The following is a 23502-nucleotide window of genomic DNA, read 5'->3' as shown; positions in this document are numbered from 1 at the left end:
ATATATGTGTGTGGGGCAAATTATATAACTGATATTGAATCATTCAAAAAAAAAATTATCAACAATAAAAAAGAAATAAATGGAACAACTTCAAGAGTGATTCAACCCTTATACATAAAGAACAAAACACCTTACCATACTCCTACCAAGAAACACCTACCTAATTATCTAAGAAACAACCAAACTAACCACAGAAAAACAGAAAACATTAAACAATCATCCTCATACAATCAACTGGGTTCAAAATTCAAGTAGTTGAATCCAATACAAGAAAATCATGAAATAGAAACCAATTTTTAGAGACCAAAATAATTAGTTGCAATAGTAACTAAGTTAGAGACCATTTTATAAACTAAATAAAAGATTGATTTCTAAATTAGTTTCTATTATTGTTAAATAGTTTTTAAATTAGTATCTAATTAGCAACAAGGTTTTAACTACCAATTATTTAGTTTTTAAATTTGGTCTCTAAAACCTTGGTTGGTAATTAGATACCAGTTTAAAAACTATTTAACAATAATAGAAACTAATTTAGAAACCAAAATTTTATTTAACTTCTAAAATGGTTTCTAATTTAGTTACTATTGTAACTAATTATTTTGATCTCTAAAAATTAGTTTTTATTTCATGATTTTTTTGGAATGATCATTAAACGTTGAGCTTCGTATCAATTATATATATGTGACAAATTTATAACTATTCAGTGAAAAATATTTCATGGCAATTAAGTTTTTTATCCATAATTTTTTTTGTGGGAAATAATTTATGGGTAGTTAAGTTTCTTTTCGTAAATGGTCAATTATTAAATACTAAAACAAAATGAATGTTTTTTTGAAAAGGTTCTTAAATACTTGTTTTAAACTTAAATAAATGTTAGACCAGGGTTAACCATAAATCACTAAAAATAAAATGAAAACAATGAAGGCAGTGGAAAGTTACGTGAAAGTTATGGCAATAAACAACCAAAGGTGTCGGATTAGGTTCTTTGACATCTCTTTCAAATAATTTATTATTAAAAAAAATATAGTTTGACCATTTTTGAAGTCGCATACAATCCTTCATGAATATAAAAATAAATATATATAATAAAGAATAAATTGATAATTAAATAATATAAAAAAATATTAAAATAATAATTTTGAGATTTGTAATGTGGTTGTATAAAAAATTGGAGTTGTGCATGTATCATTAACCTTTATTGTTTAGCTGTATGTGCGGTTCCTTTAGCAAATGACATGCATACCCCCATTTGACTTTCAACGTGGTATTTTAGTAAATTTCAATAAGTAACAATAACAATTATAATTGCTTTTTGACAGCCAAATTAGTTTTAGACTGGAGTGTGTATAGCATAAATATTTTTCTTAGTATTTGACGTGCTATTCAATGTATTCGTACCTATACTTATTTCCATTAATATTGCTACTATGATATCATTTTTCTAAATATTTTTGGTAAATATGTTTTCTATTCTTGTATTTTTATGCCAAATTGCTTTTTTTTTTCTGTAAATACGAATTTTTTTTTTCTTAATTCAAACTTTAGACTTTCTGAATATTTATAATAAAAAATTATTGAAATAAACCATTGTCAATATTAAAAAAATCCAAAGTTTAAATTAAAAACAAAAAATTAATTTTAATTATAATAAATATATTTAACCGTGTGACCACTATAATAAATATAAATGACTTGTGCAAAGAGATCATTTGTATGTATAATTTCTAATGAATGAAGGATTTTCTGATTTATAAAAAGAGATACTTTAGGAGAGTATTCCAACCCTTATAAAAATCCTACACCAAACAAAAAAAGAAAAAAAAAGAAAAAAAAAAATATGAAGAACAACTATAGTCCACATTAGTATTTTTATGTTTTTTATTTTTAAATACATATATATTAATGGTGGAGGAGTCCAATTTTTGATAATTAGAGTAGAATCTCCAAAGGGCATTGGTGATCAGTTTGTAGTCAGCAGAAATACACGAGGCAACGACTTTGATTAGTATGATTTGGTGTGAGTAGCAAGAAAAGTTATGTGTCCCTTGTCAGAAAAGGAATAGTATAATCCACCTGCTCGGTAGAAACATATCCGATACCTTTCATTTCTATTGGTTGAAGCCACGTTGCTGTTCCACATATTACCTTCACTAACTATTTCTTAATTAACCACATTCAGAATAAGTCAATTGGCTTAACCTGCTAATTTTGTTTTCTTTATCGATATTATAAATTATTTACCTAGACAATTATACAGCACCTTTTAGATAAAAAAAAAACGGAATGATATTATATTTTCAGTTCAAATAGTTTTCAAATTTTAGTCACCCATACAATCTTAAAATAAAATATTATATAATCTTAAAATAAAATATTATATACGTACTCTATGAATCGAGATATATCTGGTTCAACCTATGATTCAGATGTTACAATCACATTATCGGACACTCTTCGGTCCACTGAAAAGACATTTATCTAATTACTAAGCTTAACATACTTAATTAATCAACATGTCCAATTAATACAGGAACTTAACACGGTAATCATGTTAATTTGACCCAATATCTTGCAACATCAAACTCCACTATTTAAATAGGTTGACCATATCTAGGCCGAGATACACATTTTAATACCATGTTAATGAGGCACTTTACATTTATTTTCAGATAAAACCTTTCATCAACCGAGACATTCTCGACCAGTGTAATCCAACACGATCAATTAAATTAACATCAACCGAGATGATCTTGGCTTAAGTGAAGCACCATGCTATCATCAAAAGTTAAGCATCAATCGAGATGCTTTCGACTTGTGTGAACCGCCACGTTATCATCAAAAGTTAAACATCAACTGAGATTCTCTCGGCTTGCGTGAACCATCACGCTATTATCAAAAGCTAAGCATCAACTGACATGTTTTTGGCACGGGCGAACCGCCACACTATCATCAAAAGCCAAGCATCAATCGAGATTCTCTCGACTCGTGTGAACCACCATGCTATCAACAAAAGTCATGCATCAACCGAGATACTTTCGACTTGCGTGAACCACCATGCATGTACCACAACATAAAAACCAATCGTTGGTTGGCACATTTGCCTCGGTATCAACCGAGAAACCCTCGGTTCATGAGGAACAATTTGATATACCAACTAAATTGTTCATGACCAAGTAAAATCATTATCAAAACACCAAATACAAGAGTCCTACAATAGCTTGTACAAACTACTTGGTGCCTCTCATCCCCCAAACATACCCCAACTGAGGAGCCAACTCACTCTCGACTTGTTCCATAGCCAGCTGAGTGGCCTTGCCATGGGTATCAACACGAGCCAAGCTAATATCGACCTTATTATTACCCTTCCCGACCGAAGACTCCTTGGAACAAACCAAGGACTGACCACTAGAAGAATCCGACGAGCTTGAGGAGTAATACATGACTAACCTTGGGGGAAGCCAAACTCTCGGCACCTGGCCACTATTCGGTATATAGATAAAGCAATGAGTGGTCCCAACAAATAAGACACCCCTATTTATAGATGGTGGCAAACTAGTGAGCTCAAATATAACAGACATCCCCAACTACTAGAATGATCACGATCCAATGGTCACAACCTCCCTAACACAAATCCCAATAAGGCGTTACATAGTCGTTTGTCCAAGAAATAAGGGAACGTTCTAGATACTCCGAAGGGTAGGTGCCCCAAGTGTGGGAATTACACACTCGGTCGTGCCTCTACCATTAATCACCAAACTCTAAAGAGTTTAAACTTTTTAGGGTTCAAGCCGAGGAGTTATCAGAAGATCACATATCAAATAACTGAAAACCAATACAAACGACAAAGTTTAAACTTTTCAAGCATGGGGTTAGTGTACTGTATGAACCGAGATACACTATAAGAAAATCATGAAATAAAAACCAATTTTTAGAGTCCAAAATAATTAGTTGCAATAGTAACTAAATTAGAGACTCACTACAAAAAAAACGTGTATAATGCGGCGGTTATTTTCGTAAAAACTGACGTTTTTAACCGCCGCATTATACGTCTGTGGCGGTACCGCATACCGCCATAATTCTTGCCATCACAAAGTTTAATGTGGCGGTCAATTAAGAACCGTTGTAGCATACGCCATATTATGCATTGTATAAAGTGGCGGTTTTAAGCATGTAATTTACGTTAGTTATAAATGTCGTAATTTTCAAACTGATAAACCAATTCCAACGTAAATTGTGGCAGTTATAAACGTCACTTAATACAATATAGTATGGCATTTATGATAACCTTTATGACTGTCATAATTCAAATATTAAATATTTAATTTTATTTTTAATATTTATAATAATTTATTTAATTATGTTTTATAATTTAATTTCATATTATAATTAAATTTCATATTACAATTAAATTTCATATTATTATTTAATTTCATATTATAATTAAATTTCAATACACAATTAAGTTTCATAATATAATTAAATTATAATATAAATTAATTTCATAATATAATTACTTCATAATATAATTAAAATTGAGAAATATAATAATCAAAATATGACTTCATTTATTCAAAGAACAAAGTTGAAAATGTCAAACTAATCCAAACAACAAGTAAATTAAATTGTCAAAATATAAATTGTTTCACTTTCTAAACATATTACAACTAAATTCTCAATCCTAATTAATCTTCCTGCCTCCACTTGATCTTATATTCTGGTTGCTGATGGGAGCACCACTGCCAAGATCCTGTGCGTGGAATAAGTTAGAATATATTTAAAGTTAATTAACAATTTTTAAAAATAAATGAAAACAGTATTATAATAAAAACACATAATAATTGAAATCAGTGTCTGAAACAAACACAGCAAAATCAAATATAAACAACTCCAATACAATAATGTATACTAACAATTGATGAAAAGCACTTCAAAGACACTATCTGGATGAGGTAATGTGGCAGACCCCTGCATGATAATCAAATATACTAAAATTATAAGAATCAATGAAAAATATAGGTAACAATTTTCCTGGAGAGTGTACTAACCGATCCATCGAGCTTGCTAGAAAGTACTGTTCATCAAACTGAAGTGACACCAAACTAGTGTCAAACCCACAATAAATTACATAAAATAATAAAAAATCAACCATATTCAATTGAAGATACATGTCAAGTAGATAATTTAACAGGGAAAAAGGATGACTAACGAAGATATAGACGAAGGCATCCTAATTGTATGAGAAGCATATATGTCACCTTTGAGGTGCAATTAGGGTGAAACATAAGCACGTCAACTATAAACAAAGCTAATAGTGCAAAGAGATTTTGAACAATAACAAAAGAAATAATTAGTCCTTCAAATAAAAAGTTTGTGCAGGAACTTGAACGGTTTCACATAAAACAGAGGAAGTTACTAATGGCAATAATAATTAAATTATGAAAAGAAGTTCAATTATTAAATAAGTAAATGGGAAAACTACTAAAACATGTAAAAGTCATCCAAGAACTTGTTTATAAAGATAAAGTTCACCCAATCTTTTACCCATATTGAGCCTTAAAATGGTAACACGAGCCAATATTGTTCCTGATATAATGAAACAAAACGTAATGTACCATGACAATTATCAACTAATTAGTTTGCTTTTTCTTAATGATGCAATTGACATGTGACATGTCCTTGCTGGTGAACACATTAAGTTTTAAATAAATTCCTCAACTAATAATATCAAAGAGCCAAATACAATTACCTGTAAACCTAAGAGATTAAAATAAAAAAAATTTAAGTTATAGTGAGATAATGTTAAAATTGGGTGATGTGAAACTACTACTCTATAAAGATGAATTCAAAAATCCAAGACAAGATCTTGTTTGAATATGAAAAGATGACCATATTTTAAATTTATACAACTAGTACGCATTACTAAATAGAGACCTCTAAATTACATATTAAATACAATTTATGGGATTATTTTTTCAATCACTAATATAGTGAGAAGAGTAGTTTAAGGACACACATAAAACCTTGATTGTGGGTTATGTCAGTAATCTGTAAATGAGCTTTTAAAGTATCAACAAGCATACATCATTTGACACACTGGCAAATCTTAATTTTCAACTTTAGCAACCAACATCCAACTTAAATATTCTTAGTATGCACGGTTATTAATTACCAATGTAATTTGAGAGAAGGTAAGAGTATCTCATTACCCAAAACTTCTTTCCATTGAACAGTGAATTGTTTTTCAAACTCCTCTGCTCCCTTCAGCAATGCCCATACTAGAAGTTTTGTATCCAAAATCAACATTAGTGATCGGGTGAAACTTTAATTTTGATTGGAGAGTATCACTGAAGTCTAAAGTACCTTAGGAAACTACATAAAAAATTATCTCGAGTAAAAATTCTACCAATCAGATTTAAGTACACAGGGAATTGCACCAATCATCTAACATGAGATAAGTTAGACAACCCTTCAACATAAACATGAAGATGCATTGGAAATCATATATTATTAATAACACTTTTCAATATACTGTTTTTCTTTTTAATTCTTTAACCAATATCCCAATTATCATTTGCCTTAAAAAAGAAAGAAAAGAAGAGGCGACACAGACAAAACCTGTTCAAAAGCCATTTGGGGAGAGATCCTCTGTCGACAATAGAAAGTTCCTAGCCGCAGCATTCACAAATATATCAATCCTTCCAAAATGCTTAAAGGTTGATTCCACTGCCCTCTCTGCATCCTCTTGCTTCTGCACATCCCCCTCAAACCCAACCGCCTAAACCACAAAAAAATTCACATCAATAACCCATTCACACTTGCCGAAACATAAAACAAAATTCAAACATTCAGAGTCAGGATCAGTTCAAATGACCAAAAAGTCCATCAGTTTAATTTTTCCTCCCAATTCATAAAAAAGACATTATAAACATTTTTCTATACCAATTCATAAAAAAGACACCATTAAAGACAAATTGAAAGAAGAAAGCAAATTGAAAGAAGAAACTATGAAAACAAATAGATGGTACCATCATAAGCTATAATAAAGAATATAAAAAAAGTATGGTTACCTAATCAATGAAACAAGACCAAACACCTGGTGTGCGTGACAACGTGCAGAACCATCTCCCATCTTTTATTCTTTCTCTCAAGAAACTCACCTAGAATTCATTCCAATTGCGATGACCAGGTCGCAATTGTAGTGAGGTTGGAGACCGACACTGAAGCAACAACAACGTAACACGCAGTCCACATGCCGCTACTCAGCAACGAAATCGAAGGTGAAGCTGTGGCCATTGATGGACAACGAATTGGAAACCTTCTGAACAGTGGGATCTCCTTCGTCCTTGTCGGGACAGAGCGGCGTCATCCTCACGATAACCTGCGACAAAGGCAAGAAGAGAGAAATCGGAGTTAGATAGAAGGCATTGGAAAGTAGAAAACCCTAATAAGAGAAACCAACCTTGACACCGGAATCGGAGGGCGCCGAGAGTAAATTGTTGGTTGGGGCATCGGCGGCGATGGCGAGCTTGCGCTTCAGAGGCTTGGAAGAGGGTGGTCTCGGGGACAAAGGGCTCTTGAAATTAGGAGGGGAAGGGACAGCGAGATTGGGATCAGAGGGAGGGTCATTCTCTTAGGAGGGTTTGTGCTTGTGAGAGGGGCGAGGTTTAGCGGAAGGAGAGGGGGTTGGCAAATTTTGGAGAATGAAATGAGGAAATAAGATTTTGGAAAGGAAAATTTTTGAGTAAGTGTGGGAAATGAAATTTTATGGGAGGGAAATAAAATAAATATGATGGAGGGAATGAAAGGAAATTTGTGGCGTTTCTAAATGATGCATTTTGAAGGAGAATTGTGACAGTTATTAAGATGTCATAATATACGGATAATTGTGGCGGTTTTTAGTAACCGCCATATTAAAACCGCCCCAACTTACAAGTTTTTTTGTAGTGACTATTTTAGAAACTAAAAAAAAAACTGGTTTCTAAATTAGTTTCTATTATTGTTAAATAGTTTCTAAATTCATATCTAATTAGCAACTAAGGTTTTTGCTACCAAATTTAGAAACTAAATAATTGGTAGTTAAACTTTGGTTGCTAATTAGATACCAATTTATAAACTATTTAACAATAATATAAACTAATTTAGAAACCAATTTTTTTTTTAGTTTCTAAAATAGTCTCTAATTTAATTACTATTGCAACTAATTGTTTTTGTCTCTAAAAATTAGTTTCTATTTTATGATTTTCTTGTAGTGATATATCCAATCAAACCTAGACTCAGGATGTCTCCATCACATGACCGGACAGCCCTGGCCCATTGAGAAAACATCTTCCCTACCACAAAGATTAGCATACTTAATTAACCAACAGTTTGATCATATCTAGGCTAGGTACGTATTTTAATAATATTTGTTATTCTCAATCACCGAATACAGAGTACCAACTTGAACATCAGATGACCTTTTGCAAGTATTTCATACTCTAACCAAAAGACTAGGAGTCGAGACCTATCAGGTACGTACCGACACTAAGGTGTTCGAAAAAATGCATGCAATGAAAGAGACGCGACATTTCCGACCCATATATACAAGAATATTACATATATTTAAATAAAATTAAAGAGGGTAGAGTGTTAAAATGATAAACTCAAAAACCTTTTTTACAACTTGTAGTTAAACCATCCAAGCAAGACGTTGGTGTAGTTGAGAATTCTATCTACTGGCTTCCTCTCTATTGGAAATCTTGCGTCACTTTGAACATTGATCTGTTCGATACCAAAAGATGAAAAAAAATTGATTGCTGAAATAATTTTTCTTACTGTTATCCAATTACAACTTAAAATAAATTATTGATGTTAACATTTAAAAACTTAGCAGGTGAGAATGTAGATTCGAATAGATTGGTTTAGACTGCACATAATAATTTTATTTTTCATTTATTTTCTGCTTCTGAATAGAATGATCACTTCGTTCCTTCTCTCTTAAACTTACTTATATTGAAACGAGACCATACTTTGAGACAAAGCAACCAGAGACATTGTATGCATTCATGAAAAAAAATTAAAAAATTACAATAATGAGTACCATGCATTTACTCATAACAATGAATTTTGTAAACAACCAAACACATAGAAAATTAATAAACATTGTAAGACAATAGCACTATATTCATGTCTGTGTATAGTAATCTCAAACTAGGAAATCATTTTGAACAAAGGGTCCTCTAGCAGGATGTCTGGCCAATTAATGCAATTATCTTCCACATTAGTCAATGAAACCTCCAACGTCACTGGTGGAACCACATGGGAAGAAGGAGAAGAAGGGGTAGTGCTTGAACACGAGAAAAGCCAGGGAGATTTAGGGTAACTTTCTCCTTGTTGTAATTGAACCATGTTCTCATTACTTAATGGTGCTTCAACGGAACAAGAAGGTGGTGTTTTCAACTCAGGCATGTAAGAGAAAGGGGTAGAAGACATAGCACTAGTATCATTTGAAACATTGACAGTGTCGTTGTTCATCATGATGGTACTGTTTCTTATACTATTAACTGTATTAAGATCAGCTTCGGTGAATGAAGCTTGTGGCTGCAAGAGGTGTTGCTGTAGGCTTTGGAGCCTGGCTAATTGGATGGTCTCTTCTTGAAGCCTTGCAAGGCTTTGTTCCCATGGCTGATGGTGATGGTCCAAAAGTTCTTTCAGGTTTGCCAGTGCTATGAGATGAGACAAGCCTGAGAGGATATCATCAGTTCGAGGCTGGTGTGTCATTGGATCATAACCCATTTGAATCAGCTTCTTCTTCAGATGAGTGTTCCAAAAATTCTTGATTTCATTATCTGTCCTACCAGGTATGTGACTTGCTATTGCAGACCATCTACTCAAATGGAGAAAAAAATTTGAATCACATAAGCTTCAAAATTATTCATATATATAATTCATTTTCTCATCCATTCTACCAGACTATTACATATAATTCAAAATTCCTGTGCATAATGCAGAAAAAATGGTTTTCTAAGACGAATTTATGGAGTCAATAAAGTAAGGATATACTATATAAATTAATGGAAAATACATAAAATAATCCATAAGAGAAGAAAGAAGTATTATTGATATTATTAACAAATGCCATAAAAAAAGTACTAGCTAGTGTGAATATCTACTTGTTTCCAAGGATGGCATGGAGATCCAGAATTGTTTGTTCTTCTTCTTTGGAAAACTTTCCTCTTTTAATGTCAGGTCTCAAGTAGTTCGTCCACCTTAACCTGCAACTTTTGCCACACCTGTTGAGTCCTGTTACCAGAGAGAAATGATCACCTCTCATGAATTATGTTAGAGACCTTACTAATCATGATTAAAGCATTAAATATCTATATCTATATATATAGTATTACTATACCTGCAAGTTTTGGAAGAGCCCTCCAGCTTGCATGACCATAGTTTTGAATGTGGTTAACAAGCTTCTGATCTTCCTCAGGTGTCCAAGGACCCTTCTTCAAACCACTTTCTTCACAGCATGGAGATCTTCCCATCTCTATTATTTTAAGGTATGTCTTTCTTCTTTGTGCTGTCTTTCCAAGAAGGGAAATTTGAACACTTCCTTCAAATTCAAATGTTGTGTAACCTAAAGTGGCAGCTACTATTTATAGGGCGAATATATGGTGTGTTAGTGACCCACAAGGTTTCAATTAATAGAGTTTCAAACTCATCATTTACCCAAAGCAACTGTACATTTTCTTATATAAAACTACATATATAAAACCTTTGTCAACCCATCAGTCGTTGGTTACTGCAGAAGTAAACCACTTTAAACCAACTTGTACTAGTGTTATTAGTTTGAATTAATCCTTAAGTTTGAAACCCTAATGATTTTTCTTACTATCAGTACCTCAAAATTTTAACACAACCATTGTATACTGTGACTTCATCGATCGTAATTGTAATGCGTTAGTCACATATTATACGTCATATTTTCTACAATATTAAAGATCCTAATTAAATGTATTCACAACTCAAACTCAACTCCTAGTGAGTCTTAAAATTATAGCTTGGTTATACTTCAGGAACATGGCAGTGTTGAAAAGACAATTAAGGTTGAGAAAAATGATGTTTGAAGCTCATAAACGAATTTTAAAATGAAAATGAAATTATTTGTTCATGTAACACGCATATGATATCCAATTTAAAAAATATTTTTTTGAATTTCTAACAATTCTATATTACGATTTGAATACACTTTTATAAAAAAAACAAAATACAATAATTTTTTAAAAATTCAAATTTATGTACAAACATTTAATCCTTTTGAACCAGCTATAGAAAAAAATCTTTCTATCACAAAGAAAAAACTTTGTCATACTTATTCATATAAATCTGTCAATTTATATAATTCGTAATAATATAATATATAGAATCGTGTTCATTATTCTATATTTTGAAAATTATACGTTTTCAACTGTTTATTTCTGTGTCGTCGTGTTGAATTTTCACTGTGATAAAGTGAAATCTGAATTTAAAAGATAAAATCTGAATTGATGATCTATATTTAGGTTGAAATTATATTTAAAACATGGATTTGAGATTAAAAAAATGTGAAATCAGACATACTTATTATTAACCCGGATTGATCCATTTTCAACTTAAGTAGACGTTGGTTGTCAAAATGGTAGCAGTAACAAAACGAATTGAGTGATGTCACGTACGAAAATGTTGATGATTTTGCTATAAGAAAAGAAAAAGAGGGAGCATAACCTTTAGTAGAGCTAGTTAGACGAGAAGTTGGTGCAGCAATATCTCTAATTTTCTTACCCTCTTCATAACTCACTTTGCTTTCATATACTTTATAAGCCATTAATGGGTTCTTTAATGCATTCTTTGGTTCTTTCTTCTTTGTCTTTGTCTTGTATTTTTAAGAGTAAGCTATAACTTTATCGTCTTTTTTCCTATGGAAAGGAATGATGCCGTGTTTTCTTTGTTAACCGCGAAAATAATTTACGCGCAAATCCACTGTGTAGCTTTTCTTCAATAGATGCTATGGTGCAAAAATTGGAATGATATTGTTTTTTCGTGAAAATAAACACTTATATTATTAATTTTGAAAAAAATAATATTTTAAGTTTTTACGTTTAGACTATTACTCTAAAATTTTTAATTTGGATGGACTAACAAATTAGAAGAAACATTTGCAAAACCTAATAAACTTCAACACAATAATCTAATTAAGATAAACACATTGGATTTTGTGGAGCATAATAGCAACGGTAGAAATCAGTGTGTGCACAGAATAAAGACAAACCCTATACACGGAGGACAAAGAATAAGATAGAGTGAAAGAGGAAAGGAAATATAAAATTGAATCTATTCAATAATACTTCACACGTGTGCCTTAGTCACGGTGGTAGGAGTACATATATAAAAAAGTAGAAACAAAATAGAAAAGGATTACATAATGGGTCAAGCCCAATAGAAAAAAAAATAAAGCAATAAAGCCCTTTAACACCCCCTCTCAAGCTGGGAGTAGATGTTGCACATCCCCAGCTTGGATTTTAGTGTCTGGAACTGATGTGGTGGAAGAGGCTGAAGATGTTAGCTATCTATGTGGTGGAGGTTACGGGAAGTAATTTAATAAGGTCAACTTTTAGCTTTTCACGAACTAGGTGACAATCAATTTCTATATACTTAGTGCGTTTGTGAAAAACCTGGTTAGAAGTAATTTATATGGTCGATTGATTGTCATAGTAGAGAGTAGCTGGTTGTGCAAAAAATGAGATAGAGATTTGTGAGAAGATAGGTTAACCACTGGAGTTCACAGGTAGTGGTGACAAGCGCCTTGTATTCAGCTTCAAATGAGCTATGAGATATGGTTTGTTGCTTCTTAGACTTCCAAGAGAGGAGTCAATTGCCATGATAAATGGAGTATCCAGTGATGGACTTGCGAGTATCAGGGCAGTGGCCCAATTAGAGTCGTTGAATCCACGAAGCTGAAGAGAATTATTTAGTTATACTATTAATAATAACATATAATTATAAATAATAAAAATAATAAAATAAAATTATAATATCAATAAAACATATATAGTTATATAAAATAATAAATATATATAATAAATATATATTAATTTAAAACAAAATTATTTTCTATTATAATTTTAATTTTTATTAAAAAGTAGAAGTAATTATTGATATTATATTAGAAAAATTTAAATAACTCGACCAACACAACAAAAATAAAAAGTACGGATGACATGCGAGAGGCGTTATGTGGGTCGACCCGCAACCCACTATTAAAGAGTGCAAGATGAGCTCACTAATCCTTAGGTCTGTCCCGCATAACTCGTACTCCATGTGGTCCAACAGTGGGGCGAAATGAGTTGACTCGCTAACCGACATAAATAAAAATGTAATTATTTCATTTTTTTTGCAAAAAAATCGTATCGCACTAATCATTATTGCAGTGTGATCTTTATTTTATTTTATTTTTAAAAAAGTTGAATTCAATGTAATAAAAAAATAAATGTTTCATTTTAATCGTCTCGAGTTAATATCAAGAGTGATAGTGAAAAAAATTAGTCATTTTCATTAAAATATTTTGTAGCAAAAGTTTGATGAGATACTCTTATATAGAAAAATAAATGCAAAACAAAACTTTAAGTTTTTTTAATCAAGCCTTCTAACAATCTTCATACTTAAATTCATATTTTTATCTTAACCGAAGATAGATAAGATTTTAATTTTTCAACACTAAGAATAAGATTTTTTATAATTATAAAATTAAAAAAAAAATTCTTATAGAGACTGGTCCGCAGGTCTGAAATTACCTCTTATATGAGATGAATTAATAAAATGAACTCACACTCCTTATGCAAAACACATATATGTAAGATAGGATAACACATACCCTAAAACCAACTTATAAAATAATATTTATATTTACTTATCTAATATAAGATTTACAACCAAATCAAATCCTTAAACTCTTAAATCTTGTAAATTTTAAATTCTGAAAAAATATTTAATTATCAAATTTACCTTTAATAAATAATTTAAAAAGATATCAACAAATAACAACAGACATATTTAGGATCAAAAATCCCAATCTCTGAACTTCAAAACCGCCTCCAAATTACACTTCTCTTCCCTCTTACCATTTACTGTTATATAAACTCCCGAATCCTCTTTTTTCTCACTTTTCCTCACTTTTCAAATACTACAAACACTCAAACCTTTCCCACTCTAAAATAATTTCAGCTTCCTCAATCGCTGCTTCTTCTTCTTGCTTTCCTTTTCTTCTTGGCACGTCTCGCTTCCGCCACATGGCGTTGCGCGGCTCGAAAGATAAGACAGAAGCCAAGTCCATGGCGCCGGCGACTACGAGGCGATCCACCCCCCTGCACAATTTTACGTTGCCGTTCTTGAAGTGGGGAACTCAGCGCAGAATGAGGTGCGCCACCGGAACTAACGCCGGAGCCAGTGGTCGCGGGTTTTCGGTGTCGAACTCCGACGAATCAACGGCCACGTGGAGCGAGGCGCCGGGTGCAGCGAGGGGTCAAAAACGGAGACACGTCGGCGATGGCGAAGATATCGCGGTGGTGCGGCAGAGGCTAATCCTTGATCTCAAGACCGAAGCGGATAGAATGAAAGACGCGATTCTACAGAGCGGGGAAGAATCCATGAGGCCGTGGAATCTGCGGAAGAGAAGAGCGAAGGTTGAGGCTCTGGCTGTCGCTCCCGATGATTGTGGTCGCAAAGTGTTGATCGACGATAAGAAACGAAACCAGTCGCCCGCGACGAAGGACGACGGCGCGGCGAAGTTGCCGCAATTGAGAAGCCGATCCGACAAGACGGAAAGAGTGAAGTTCGATGTGCAGCTATCAAAGAAAGAGATCGATGAAGATTTCATGGCCATTCTGGGCCAGCGCGCTCCTCGGAGGCCCACTAAGCGGCCCAAACTCCAGCAGAGGATGTTGGATGTGAGTCGCATTTGAAATCTTTAAATTTTCTGTGCAGTGCTGTATATTAGGTTATCGGAGGATTTGATTTGATTTAACTTAACGCCGTTATTTTTACTTTTGTGCAGACGCTTTCACCTGGGTTGTGGTTGACGGAGATTACGGCCGATATGTACAAGGTTGTAGAAGTCGCTGATAATACGAAGGTGCGCCACCCTGGGAAGCGGAAAGTTGACGGAGGATTTTGATTTAGCCCGTGTATGTGTTGATGTTTTTGTAGTAACCAAAATGTGCAATTCATTCATCTTAGTTCATTCTTTGTTTATAAGACTAATAAAGTTTCTTTCGCTTTGAATTCTTGTCACCAAAGAGAACACTGTAATTAGCTCACTTAACTCAAATGTCACAATTTTATTGTTTCACTTCATTTGCTAGATGTTCATTCTTACTTCAACTTTTAATCATGTTCATGTTTATGTTCACTTTTATGAATTGAGAATTTTCTACGTGCATTTTCTGGCTCTGAGACTGTCTCCATCACACCACCTGCTTCTGTTTTAGGGTATTGGAAGTGTCATTTAGTTCCCTTTCTTGTTTTGCCAATGAAGATGCTACTTCCAAACTGGGGATTAGGTCAAACAAGCAGCAAAATTTTTGTTTCCAAATCCCCATTACTGAAAATTGTAAACTATGCGCAGAAAAGTGAGAAGGGAGGGAAAATCTCTGATAATTATATAATATAGAAAATCAAAAAACATATTTTGTAATAATTAGATGATATAGAAAATAAGAAATATAACTTCAAGAAAATATATTAATCTTTCTTGATAAGATATTACTCTTTATTGCTAAGGATATTTAGTTAGATGAATATTTTTTCCATGAGAAATTGGTCTTAATGCTGCGAAGATTGAATTGATTGAATAAGAACAAGATTCTCTCTCTCTCTCTCTCTCTCTCTCTATATATATATATAATTATATTATATATATAAGCCAATTAAATTGCTTCTTATAGTGAAATTACCAGTTTATGCTTTATTATTAATTCAATTTATTGATTGGTTTCTTAATTAACAAGTCATCTCAAATAGGACAAAATCTTATACTCTCTCATTCTTGTTCTTGTGATATTGTAAACGTTTGTAATCCAATTAAACTAACTAACTAATCAATCATATTTATATTAGATATATCACAATTTATAATCAATAGTAACTAATTCGAGTAATTCGAGACATAATAATTGCATATCACCATATCAACATACTTCACAATTTAAACTTCTTTCTAATATGAATATTATTAAAAGTTTATAACTAATCCAACATAATATTTTATTTAAGACAATACTGGTTTAATTACTCAAATATAATTATGTTTTTAATTATAAAGAACATAAAATCAGAAACTTTATTATAATTAACTCAAATGGTCAATCAATTGCCTGTCATAAAAGAAATATAATACTCAATATTTATTCTTAACAATAACATTCATATTGATAACATGTTCAATAAATGTTGAGTGGTAAATCCTTTGTTAAATGGTCAACTAGCATAAGTTTTTCTGTTAAGGAGGTTTATGAGTTTATGGGATTCGATCCATTGGTGTTTGTGACTACGATAAAAAGAAAGAGGCTTTTGAGGAACACAATACTTAATGGTTGACTTATATTTGTAGCAACAATCACTATTTATTAGCAAACCATGTTAAAAGATAACAGATGCATTTTTTCCACCACTGTTTAGTAATGATAATTATTTATATACAGCAGATGTGTCTCCTAGAGTGGATCATGGTCATTAAAAGGGTAAGAAGCTCTCAAATAGCAGTGGCGAGCTCAATTTGGTTCCCATCTGAACTGCTATCCCCTTTGTCATGGACCTGAATTGGCTTGTAAGTGTACAATTTGGCACAAACCAAGTAGTAAATAAGATTGAAAAACTGCAGCAATGTGATGACCCAGTAAAAGTACTCCAACTTCCCCTTGTTGAGGTTATCAGGGAGCCAATTTGAGCCATTAGGTCCAGCACTGAACTTGTGGATCAAAGTAACCAAAAGGGTACTCACATAGTTTCCAACAGAAATTGCAGTCCAAAATAGTGCCATTGCAGTGCTCCTCATGCTCTCTGGGGCCTGGTCATAGAAAAACTCCAAGTGCCCAATTGACATAAAGGCCTCAGCCATTCCATGAAGACTGTACTGTGGCACAAGCCAGAACACTGAGATTGGGATTGTGGTATGTGGGTGGTCATAAAGCCCATGGGCCAAAGCCACCTTCTTTCTCTTTATTTCAACAAAACCAGCCACCAATGTAGCCAAGGTTGAGATCACAAACCCAATACCCATTCTGTGAAGGAAGCTTATTCCACGGTCCAGCCCAGTGAATCTACGGGCCACTTTGATGAAGACTCTGTCATAGAAAGCAGTGGTGATGAGCATGGTGAGGATTGTGAACACTGACATGGAGCCTGCTGGGATTTGAAAGCTTTTGGTTAGGTGTCTGTTCATGGTTTTTGCTTGTTGGAGAGAGAATGTGTTTTGTTGTGCATAGGCTGTGATGAGAAGAATGCCTGAGGCCCATATTGGTCCCATTCTGATTATGGATTTCAACTCCTCCACTCTATGCACTGTGTTTAGCCTCCATAAATTGGGTGTTTTGCTGTCATCTTCTTCTGTCACAATTGCTGCCTTGTCCAAAAATCTGTATCAGTTTTTAAGATCAAAAACTTTATTTAGTTAGGTTGAAGATCGCATCAACTAGAAATTAGAGTCTTTCATTGTATATAAGTGATTTCATGAGTCAGTTTTATGGGGTTGAATTAGACTTAAAATCCACTTTGTAATATGATATCAGAACCATTTAAAACTTAAAACTTATCCTACTGAGTGTTTGTTGGACTATCAAATGCCAAAACCCTCTTTAACTCTCTACTCCATTCCTAATTCACTACTAGTAGAAATTAAGATCTTTGTGAGAATTCTGTTTAAACTGATAAATTGAAATCATAAAATTTAGACTAAAATCTAGTTCTGATATCTCATCTTTTTTACTTTTAATTTTAGTTCTCTAAGTTAAAAGGTTTTACTTTGTTCCCTTAAAATTGTTTCTATCAAGTCAAAGATGTCATTTATACAATTTCTACACTAACTGTTGTTGTAGCTTTTGATTGATACAGCAAATATTCATTATTTAATGTATTAAAAAGGGGATTTTATGGGACTAAAGTAAGTCTTTTTAGCAAAAAGAAACTAGAATTCAAAGTTAAATGAGATTAAAAATTATTTTAACTTATTCTAATATAATCATACAAAATAATGAAAGCAATTAAGTTAATTGGATTTTTTTAAATATAATCAATATTACTAACTTTTAAATTTTTCTTCCCACTGTTCTTTAATTCAAAATACATATACTCATAATGTGTAATAAAAATAAATAAATATAAAGTTGTGAGAATATATAATAAAAAAAAACACCAACAATTGTTTTCTAAAGTGTGCCACGTGATAAGGACTATAAGAAAAAGTGTTGTCACTTAAATTTCTGTTCTTGACTTTAACGACACAAAGGCAGGGAAATTATGACACTAATTTCTTCAATAGAACTGTTGTAACCTAAATTTATGTTGTTGACTTTAGTGTCACTGAGACAGAGAAATTGGTGACACTAATAATTTCTTTTTAAAGATGAGACCTCACGAACTTATGCTTTATTTAATTTAAAAAAATATAACAATAATTACAATTTTATTGGGAAATAATATTGGTCATTAATTATTGAAGTGCATTTGGCAAACCAATTAAATGGGAGAGTAATTCTTAAATTTTTTACTTAAATTACTAAAAATAGTTCAGTAAAAAAAATTATCCCCTAACTTATTTATTTATGAAATGGAGGGAGTAGATATGAATATGATAATATCTATCATTACTCTTTTATATGTCAATTGCAAAATACCTTAGATGAATAAAAAATATCTTATAATAAACTTTCAGAATAACCTAGAAATTTAGAGTCTTGAGAACATAACCATTAACCTAAACTCAGTGGCCAATAGTGAAAATAAAAGGATAGATATTCTATGGACCTTAAAACTAAGGTTGCCAACATGTATATTTTGTAATTAATAAAGAATTTAAAGGGCATTATTTCTTACCAGATTTAGGAATTAAAAATAAATATTAAAATAAAAAATCATATTTTCAAAGACAAAAAATACATTCAAACTAAAGTGACAGAAATTTAAAGCAAACTAAAGTGGATTATTACTAGGAATGACAATTATATGGATCATACTTATCCAATATATGTCTTATCTAAAAAAAATTGTTTCATTTCTCGTCCAATTGTCATTCATATCCAGAAAAAATATTTGTGAATATTTTATACGTGTAAATATTTTTTTATTTATTTTGAATATAATTATTTAAAAGCAGCTTTCTAGAATATAAACTCAGATAAAAATTAATTTTAAAATATAATTTAATATCAGTGCAAATAATTTGATCTTTTTAAAAATTTAATTTATAATTTAAAAAAAAATAACTTCAATTTGGATAAGTCCAAATAAAAATATACATATTAATAACTTTATTTTACTTATTTTTATTTATTTTAAAACTAAATTCAATTTACTATAGATATTAAATATTTATAGGTTAAAAATCATAATACAGATACCTGTTCTCTATTAATAAGTATGTAATTAAAATATCTATATTTTTTACTCATAAATATGGGTGATAGTGATATTTTTTTACCACCCTTTTCATGATACTTTTAATTTAGATTTAAGATTTAAGTTTTATATATATAAAAAAACATGTATTATTGATATCAGACACTGAGCCAGGGGTGTAAATGAGACGTGTCAGTCCCGAAAGCCTTAACTCTTTTTAAATTTTATATATAAAACATTTATACATGATATACATACATAAATACTTTCTCGAAAAATACTTATAATATACTTTTTCTTTCTATTTTTTCTTTGTTATAAAAGTATATGTTCATAAATATTTCACTTTCTTTTATTTTATTTTCTCTATGAATGTGTGAATGAAGTCTCAAACATTTTCCAGAACATTTTATGACCCGTGAAGAAGAGAACGTGGTCCCTTCCTTGCATGTTTTACCTGGACCACCACTAATTGGATTTAAAAAAATCTTGTAAAATTTTATTATAATATTTTAATAATTATGTGAAATTTTACAAACTAATAGATAAAACTTTAAAAATTTATTAAAATAATAAATTACATTATCTTTGGGGTTGCTCATATTTTTCATGAAGAGAATGTGTGTGCTGATAAGTTGATTAATTTATGATTTATTCATGAAAAATCTTTTCATTGATATAATAGTCTTTCATCTAGTCTGTTCTTAGAATTCTTCACTAATAAATATAGTCTACTTATGTATCGTTTTTGTTAATATATGTGTTTTGATTCAGTCCTCTCATATATTTGTATTTTTTTTTTAATAATACTTTTTTAATGCGATGATAAATAATTATTGTTACTTAATGTGTCAGTTAAGATAATGTGTCATGTAAGATAGTAATGTCTAACATGAAATCTTATTATCTTAAAATAAAATTTTCCTATTTTAATAATTTTTTAAAATTTTATTATTTTGATAATTAATGTGTAAAAGTAATTTTTGAAGGAAGAGATATTTAAGATACTTACTTCATTTGTGCACTGTGAAGAAGTTTCCCTCCCAACGAAATAGAGGAATCTAGTTGATCATTCTGGTAGAGTAAACTAGGTTCTGACACATTTGGCACCTTCCTCTTCCGAAGTGCCGCCACAGCCACTTGCACCAATCGGGTAAACGGGCTCCCAGCCGGGTTCAAGTTCCGGTAAAGCGGGTACCCGACAATGAAGGCAATAATTGAGATGAACATTGCGATGGTGGGGATCCCCAGGCCCAATCCCCACCCAATGTTATCTTGAATGTAAACCAAAACAGTGACAGCCACAAGAATCGCTGCACCCATCACGAAATAGTACCAGTTGAAGTAAGTCCATGTCCGTGTTGTCTGCTTCGGATCCGACTCGTCGAACTGGTCCGCCCCGAATGCCACAATGCAGGGTCGAATACCGCCCGACCCGAGAGCCCCAAGAAGGAGTGAGACATAGAGAACTCCCAGCTGTCCTGCACTTGCTTGTTGACATACCTCTTCACCTCTGCAAGGTGGTGGTCTAAACTGTGGAAGCACCGCTGAGAGGGTCAAACTAATCATACCCTGATTTACACAAAACTTCATTAGACTCGAAAATAGTTCTGATATCATGTTACAAGTGAACTTTAAGCCTAATTCAATCCCATAAAATCGATTCATGAGATTGAAGTTTACACCTACTTATATACAATGAAAGACTATAATCTCTAGTCGATGTGACGTGGGATCTCCAACCGATACTGGACTAAGAAAAATTATTGTGACATGATTATTTATTAAAAGAAATAATGAATCTACTGTAATTATAAAAAGAAAACAAAATAATACATTTCTTTTAAAATTTAAGGTTTAAACTCCATTTTATCACAATTTTATTTTTAAAGAGTTTGTTAATGAATTAAGGGAAGAAAAAAAAACATATAAATTAGACCTTTAAGTATATAGAAATGAGCCTTTGTATCCAATCACCACATTTTTTTGATATTAATGAATTATAGTATTTAAAATATTATTCATTTAAATTCAGAATTCTCTTTTCATAATTTTGTTCTAAAAAACAGTTTAATAAATTAAAGGAGAAGTGCTTTTACGAAATACCTTCTTGATATCTTTGGCATGTGAAACTTAATAAACTAATAAGATGATGATCTTTCATAAAAGAATAAAGATATGATTAACAATCTTGTATAAGATAACTGAAAAAAAATATTATAAAATAATTTAAAAAATTTCTTCACTTAAAACTTTACCCCCTTTCCTGATTTTATTATTAAGCGGCGTATGTCATAGTTTTTAATTAATTGGAAGTGACCAGTGTGGCCTTTTGCCAAAACCTAACCTCTGTATGCTGTCGTGAAAAAAGTTACAGCTAAGCTAGATAACTTGGACAGGACAAAATCCTATGTATTCTTGTTAACAAATATCATATGTGAATGTTTCTTTTCCCAATATCCAAGAGCCTCTGTAAATATCACTAGCAAATTTAAACAAATATCCATTGGAAAATTAAGTTGAAGAAGCTTAAAATCTGAGTAATAATGCATGTAATGAAGAGTTAGGAGATGGTGTTTACTATCTGGTATATGATGGAAGCAGCAGCGACAGTCCAGAACTTTCCGGCAAAAGAATCAGCAATGAAAGCACCAAGCAAAGGTGTCAAGCTTGCAGTTCCACTGAAGTTAGTGAGAGTGTTAACAGCTTTGGTTAATGGCATATGAAGCTGTGTAGTCAAGTAGCTAATCATGTTTGTGTTGAATCCCACTACGGCAAGCTTCTCACAAATCTCATTAGCTGCACCAAAACAAATCAATCCAAACTTCACATATCAGATCCAAAACCATATATATTTACAGTGCTGTGCTTTCAGGAGCTAATTTGCATTCTTCTTTTCTCATACTTCAAATTTCAGTGACCAGAATCTCATAATCACTAGAATTTGAGCAGTTTCTTAGCGATAAGATTTTCACCTTAGAGAATCAAACCAAACTCGTGTCTTGAAAACATTGTTTTTTGTCTTTCAAACATGTGACTTTGTTTCTTACCGACTAGATCTAACCTTTGTTGGCTAATTAAGAAGGTTTTGCGTTCTAATAATGGAGGCAAAAGTTTAATATAGTTTGAAGCTTACCAAAGATGAAGGGCATTGTGATAAGCCCTCCCTTTTTCCTTCTAGCATGGTTTTCCTCCTTCTGCTCCATCTTTTCAAAACCCCTTTCGCTTTTTCGTATTCTAGTACATAATATGGCCTCAAAGTTTTGTATTTATAGCCTAAACTTGAGGTTTGGAGGATCTAAGTTCGTCACACCAACTATTTTGTCAAGCGTTCACACCACCTTGTGGGATTATATATGGCCACGAATAGGATATAATTTTTTTCTACTAAAAAATAATTTGGTTCTAAGTTCTCTGAATAAAATCGAATTATAAATTTGATGCAGTATGGTTGGGTAGTGTGGGACAAGAAACTTTTGTCATATGCACATTTTTTTCCTCCCAACTTTGAATGTATGTAGTGTATATCACTAGAGTTAATTATATGATGAAATAGATAAATGTTATCTAAACAAATTTAAGTGTACACCTCCACATGGTAAATCGCAGGGTACCCCTTTACAATGAGACTTCATATTTTTTAAAATTTTGTTTATTTTGTGACGTGGTTGTTCTAATGCAAAAGTTCATCTTTATGTGTGTCAAGTTTAAAATTGTAGTAAAATCACCACAAAAGTTTGGATAACACATTTTCTTATGCTACTACCTAATGTATCACATAAGAATAATATATGGACATCACTAGGTATGGTTAAGGATCCATATATATAAATCAGAATAAAAATGGTTACAAAATATTTGGTTGCGAACAATTATGTAAGA

General features: G+C 31.9%; 3 protein-coding genes and 1 long non-coding RNA gene across 7 annotated transcripts; 1 reads left to right on the top strand and 3 right to left on the bottom strand.

The window, feature by feature from the left end:
* Positions 1-4545: 4545 nt before the first annotated feature.
* LOC137806322 (uncharacterized) lies at positions 4546-7769 on the bottom strand. 4 transcript variants are annotated; one of them, XR_011080329.1, is made up of 5 exons: positions 7460-7769; positions 7068-7378; positions 5046-6775; positions 4911-4965; positions 4546-4747 (listed from the first exon to the last, which is right to left on the bottom strand). It is a non-coding gene; the product is annotated as an uncharacterized lncRNA (long non-coding RNA). The 4 variants fall into 4 exon arrangements; XR_011080330.1 differs by having other exon boundaries at positions 4911-6369; positions 6616-6775; positions 7460-7767; XR_011080331.1 differs by having other exon boundaries at positions 4911-6275; positions 6616-6775; positions 7460-7765.
* A 1239-nt stretch (positions 7770-9008) lies between these two features.
* LOC137805763 (transcription factor MYB92-like) lies at positions 9009-10614 on the bottom strand. Its single transcript, XM_068605688.1, has 3 exons — positions 10388-10614; positions 10152-10281; positions 9009-9865 (listed from the first exon to the last, which is right to left on the bottom strand). The coding sequence occupies exons 1-3, from the start codon at positions 10518-10520 to the stop codon at positions 9190-9192; spliced, it is 939 nt and encodes a 312-aa protein (XP_068461789.1). The 5' UTR covers positions 10521-10614; the 3' UTR covers positions 9009-9189.
* Positions 10615-14105: 3491 nt separating this feature from the next.
* On the top strand, positions 14106-15363 carry LOC137805762 (uncharacterized). Its single transcript, XM_068605687.1, has 2 exons — positions 14106-14957; positions 15065-15363. Exons 1-2 carry the CDS (start codon positions 14301-14303, stop codon positions 15182-15184), a joined length of 777 nt encoding a protein of 258 aa, XP_068461788.1. The 5' UTR covers positions 14106-14300; the 3' UTR covers positions 15185-15363.
* A 1243-nt stretch (positions 15364-16606) lies between these two features.
* On the bottom strand, positions 16607-23027 carry LOC137806321 (protein NRT1/ PTR FAMILY 3.1). The gene is made up of 4 exons (XM_068606361.1): positions 22757-23027; positions 22202-22419; positions 20633-21192; positions 16607-17642 (listed from the first exon to the last, which is right to left on the bottom strand). Exons 1-4 carry the CDS (start codon positions 22824-22826, stop codon positions 16760-16762), a joined length of 1731 nt encoding a protein of 576 aa, XP_068462462.1. The 5' UTR covers positions 22827-23027; the 3' UTR covers positions 16607-16759.
* Between the last annotated feature and the right edge of the window lie 475 nt (positions 23028-23502).

The sequence above is a fragment of the Phaseolus vulgaris genome, chromosome 3 (assembly GCF_000499845.2).
Source record: "Phaseolus vulgaris cultivar G19833 chromosome 3, P. vulgaris v2.0, whole genome shotgun sequence".
Classification (NCBI taxonomy): domain Eukaryota; kingdom Viridiplantae; phylum Streptophyta; class Magnoliopsida; order Fabales; family Fabaceae; genus Phaseolus; species Phaseolus vulgaris.
This window is presented reverse-complemented; position numbering and strand designations above follow the sequence as displayed.